Consider the following 5,158-nt stretch of genomic DNA (forward strand, 5'->3'; position numbering starts at 1 on the left):
AAAGTTCCGAATTACGGAAAGGCCATCTCCCATAGACTCCATTGTAAGCAAATAATTCCAATTTTTAAAAATGATTCCCTTTTTCTCTGTAGTAATAAAACAGTACCTTGTATTTGATCCCAACTAAGATATAATAACTCCTTATTGGGGGCAAAACAATCCTACTGGGTATAGTTACAGTTTAAATAATTTTTTAGCAGACTTATGGTAGGAGATCCGAATTACAGAAAGACCCCTTATCCGGAAAACACCAAGTCCCGAGCATTCTGGATAACAGGTCCCATACCTGTATAACATATTTTGATATGAGCTTTTGACTGAATGTGTTTGATCCCACAAGATGAAAGAGCGAAGAAGAAATCCCGTGTGGAAGTGAGAAGGCCACCCCCCCTGGACATACGGAGTTACAAATTCCATCAAAAGCTGGGAGAAGGCAGCGGTGGAAAGGTGAGTGAGGGGCCTCCCAATATGGAAATCTCTTCTGTAATCTGGTATTAAACTGTGCAGAAATACGAGGGAAATCAAGCACTTGGCAATGTCATTAAATATTCCCATTGGGCAAGTCTAAGGAAATAACTTAAAGTTGATATAATTAATTATTTCAGGTCATTGTCTCCAAATGACCTTTCCTTAAGCAACTAACATGGCTCCTTCTGGGCACTATTCTTACAGCCATTCAAGACACTGTGATATTTAACCTCTTTTGTCTGTTCTTAGGTGATGTTGGCATCATTTGCACCAAACAAACAGCTCGTGGCAATTAAGATAGTGCCGAAAAAACCAAACAGGTGCAACTATCCGTGGATCAGTATGGAGGCCTGGCTCTCGAAGATCGCCAGAGAATGCCCCTTTCTGTGCCACTCACATGCCACATTCCAGTCCAAGGTAGGGAACACTGTTTGTATTGCCACATAATCTGTTTTATTAATTCTCCTTGCTTTGTTGGTCAGTTCTGGCTTATGCCTTTGCCATTTGCTCATTTGTTTTAGGCCCAAGCCTTCTTTGTGCTGGAGTATGCCGGTGGGGGGACGCTGTACAGGATGATTTCCCGTAAAAAAAATTTACCAACGAAGAGCATCCAGTAAGTGATAAGATTCTTCTTGTAGAGGAACATACAGACAAAAGTGTATGATTTATCAACAGTGGGTAAATATGCACATGGCCTGTAACCCATTGCAACCAATCAGTGATTGGCTTCTTTTTGGCCAGCTGCATGTAGAACATTAAATGCAACAATATGATTGGTTGCCACAGGTTGCTGTCCAATTTACAATGGAAATTTACAAGGGATTATCTAACATATAGGCACCCACCTATGAATTAGACTCTCCTTGTTCTTTAAACATGTATACAGGTAAACAGGTAGTTCACCTTTATGCTAACTTTTTAATGGCCAATTCAATTTATGAATAGCCATTCATAAATTGTTACTTTTTATTAATTAACTTTCTATTCAGACTTCTCTGATTCATTTTCCAGACTCTCTTTCACACCACTGCCTAGTTGCTAGGGTAATTTGGATCCTAGCAACCAGATAACGGCCTAATTTCCAAACTGGAGAGCTGCTGAACAAAAAACTAAACAATTTAAAATCCACAAATACTAAAAAAATAAAGACCAATTGCAGACTCTCTTGGAATATCACTTTCTACATCGTACTAAAGGTTAATTTTAATGTAAAGAAAAACTTAAATATTTAGATTAAATGTGTATGATACAGAGATTGTTTTTTGCAGGTTCTACACTGCAGAGATGGTGGTTGCCCTACAGTTTCTGCACTCCAATGGCATCATCCATCGGTCAGTACAATCTCAGTTCTCTCCTCTAGAATATTATGTATTTGTTCTTTTCTTTTTAATACTTTGCTTCATTGTTTCTAGGTTATCTTATACCAAAAATTTCTATTTTAGTTGTCTTTTAATTTACTTCTTCCAACACCCCTGACCATCATTCTCAGAACTTTACTCAGTTACAGTATATTGTACATTCATTGTCCCCCATGCGTATGTTGCAGTGATCTCAAGCCTGACAACATCTTGGTGGATAACGACGGACACATCAAGATCTGCGACTTCGGCATCGCTGCTGCAGGAATGTTCGCCGGATGGAAGATCAGGGGATTGGCAGGAACACCTGGATACCGTGCCCCAGAGGTCAGAATTTTTCTTTATAACAAAATGTATACACAGTGGCATTAATATCTCTTTCCACCAAATATAATTAAAGGCAATACGTTTGCCCAGGACCAGTAACCAATAGCAACCAATAAGATGCTTTAATACAGGTGACCAGTAAATTATACCTTTAGGCTGGTTGCTATGGGTTACTGCTCCTGGGCAAAATTAGTACCTTTTACAACATAATCCCCTTGACAACTTTGCTCTGTCCTTTAGGCCATTTTACTATAAATTTTAACCCTACAATAGAACATTTTGATAATATAAACAAGAAAGGGAAAAAAATGCCCCAATCAGTCAGAATATACAAAGGGGTCCAAACCTTCGCCTTTTATATATTCCCTAGGTTATTGGCCCTCATTTAGAAAAGTGTGTTTTTCCCCGTTTACGCTAGATTTAAGACCCAATTACAAATGCAATTTCACTGTATTTAATGTAACTGTGTTTCTATTACCCTGAAATAATTAGTTCTTTTTTTCTAAAGATGTTGTCATTGGAGGCGTACGACGCTGGAGCGGACTGGTGGTCGCTTGGTGTCATCATGTACGAAATGGCCACTGGAAGGAAGCCATTTGTCCCATCACTTGATCCTGCTAAGGAGTTTTTGGATATGAAGCTGACAAAGGTTGATTATCCAAGTCACATGAGCCAGGAAATGCTGGACCTTCTGCCAAAGGTCAGTAGGAACAATTACACACTGGGAAGTGAATTCATTGACTAGTTGCACTGCTTGCTGCTTTTGCACATTTAATATCTGGGGTCAGGTACATTGGGGCAGTATTTCTTTCAAGCAGAATGAATATATTCCATGGCCTCCCCTCCTCTACTGAGTTATATTTGGTTTCATTCCATACCACATGGCACTTATTCCCTGTGCATTTATATATATTTATTGCATTTATTCAGTAAAACACTTGTCCTCCCTGTGTGTAATTTTGCATATTGTAAGATTGTACAGCACTGCGTACCCTTGTGGCGCTTTTTAAATGAAGTTATACATACATACCGATGTACACAGTGCTCTTATTTCAGTTTAGAGGGATAAATGTAGATACATTTTGTGGCCACTAAAATTTCTTGAAGAGCTGGAGTTCAACCACAGCCCTTGCATTGAACAGCCCTCTATGGTTGAATGGTGCCTGACTAAACATCTATTTTATTCAGATAAATGTTCTTTTTTTTTTAAGCTTCTGGAGATGGACAATAACAATCGTTTAGGAGTAAATGGGAACATCAGGGAACACCAATTCTTTGCCGGAATCAACTGGAGTGAGCTTGAAAAGAGAACAACGCAGACACCTTTCAAGCCCAAAATTGTAAGTATATGGCTACCGCAAGCATCTACAGCAGGGAAGGCTAAGTTTTTATTTGGGGAGGCCAATAGGCTGTTTGCTTTATTGGAGCTTTTTGTAGAATTTCATAGGCGGCAGTTGTTTTTTTGCAGAGACTGAGCCTCCATATACCTTTTTATGTCAGTTTTTTCTTCTGTGCATTCAGCTCATGCTATTTGAAGGATATAAATACTTGAACCTTCTAAACATTTTCAGGGATATTCCCTTAATTGACAATAAGCAGGTTGGCAATTGACAGCTGAATTGAGAAACTAATTATGTCCCTATTCCGTGAATTTTCCTGTTACTGTGAAGTAAGGAACCTTCTTAAACATACTGTGCAGAACTTTAAAGTCATACATACAAAACATACACATCATACAAAAATATGTGCCCATATTGTAGAATATGTCATGTTCATGTTAAAAAATTAAATACTATAATGCAACTAAGTGTTTGCATCCTTTGTATAGCAACCAGCAGATAAATTAAAAGAAATTAAACCAGGATTCTGTGCTGAGACCTCCGAGGAAAATAAGCTAGAAGACTTCACCTATGTGGATTACAACTGGAATTGGCAGGAGTAAAGCATTTTCTGTGCTCATGGGGACTAACATCAAACTCCCTGTGCAACAAGTGATCGGGGCAACATACCAACAAACCAAATTCCATCTATGGCATCAGATCTGCCATCAACTGCAAGTGTTTGCCTGTATAGCCAACTACATCAGCCCCACATGGGATCCTAGACAGAAAGAAGAGGCAACTTGAAGAAGAAGACGACGTGGGAGGCCAGAAGAGCTGCGAGCTGGATTTTCTAAATGGATTTTGGACAAAGTCCCACAGACCCTTGGATAAGGGTAAACATCTCTACTGAACATACAGTGCACTTATGGTAAGGCAGTGCACTGTTAATTAACATCGTTCAGTATATTTCAATTTCTATTTATATAAGGTAAGGTAAATACGCTTTCTTTCTTTTCTATCTTCTCTCCTTTCCCATTCTGCTACCATTTTCGTCTTCCATGTATTTCTTCGTATTGTAAGTCAATAGATAGCATAAGTTTAATGTTAGGATTATTTCTTATTGTCTCTTATTCTCTTTTTTTTCTCTAACCCTTTTCACCTTTAATATAAGTTAAGCAAAAAAAAACAAAAAAAAAACAAAAAAAAAAAACATAGATAGGATAAGTTATATAGGAATAGGAATGTTGGACTTTTTTCTTTCTCATCTTTTATGCTCTCCTGTCTTTTTCCATCTGTAGTTTGGGTGAATTTGGGATAGGGGTACTATAAAGTTTATAGGAATAGAATGTATGAATGGAAGTGAATGTGCGTGAATGCAGATAGGGATCCCCACTGCACCAATTTAAAAGGTGAACATAGTTGACCTTTTGATTGGCTGCAAGTTAAATTTAGATTACTATTAAAATGTAGATGTAAATGTATGAGGCGGTCTGTACCTTGTGCCTCTTTAACCCAGTAGGAGGGAGAAATAATGCAGCAGATGGAGCTGCAGCTGTAGGCCCCTTTTTTTCAAAAAATAAGCCCATCAGAGGTATGAATGTGATTGGTGAAGAGTTTAGGGATACTTAGGGTTTAGGATCAAAGGAATCTGAACAGACTAGGCAGAGCTGTAAGTCCCTAAAT

The 5,158-nt window shown here is 38.3% G+C and overlaps 1 protein-coding gene across 1 annotated transcript; it reads left to right on the forward strand.

Annotated features, from left to right (window-relative positions):
* Nucleotides 1-753: 753 nt before the first annotated feature.
* LOC100488597 (protein kinase C delta type) lies at nucleotides 754-4,873 on the forward strand. Its single transcript, XM_031893755.1, has 7 exons — nucleotides 754-885; nucleotides 990-1,081; nucleotides 1,737-1,799; nucleotides 2,015-2,153; nucleotides 2,662-2,853; nucleotides 3,365-3,493; nucleotides 3,982-4,873. Exons 1-7 carry the CDS (start codon nucleotides 811-813, stop codon nucleotides 4,093-4,095), a joined length of 804 nt encoding a protein of 267 aa, XP_031749615.1. The 5' UTR covers nucleotides 754-810; the 3' UTR covers nucleotides 4,096-4,873.
* The last annotated feature ends 285 nt before the right edge of the window (nucleotides 4,874-5,158 follow it).

The sequence above is a fragment of the Xenopus tropicalis genome, chromosome 9, assembly GCF_000004195.4.
Source record: "Xenopus tropicalis strain Nigerian chromosome 9, UCB_Xtro_10.0, whole genome shotgun sequence".
In the NCBI taxonomy this organism is placed as follows: Eukaryota; Metazoa; Chordata; class Amphibia; order Anura; family Pipidae; genus Xenopus; species Xenopus tropicalis.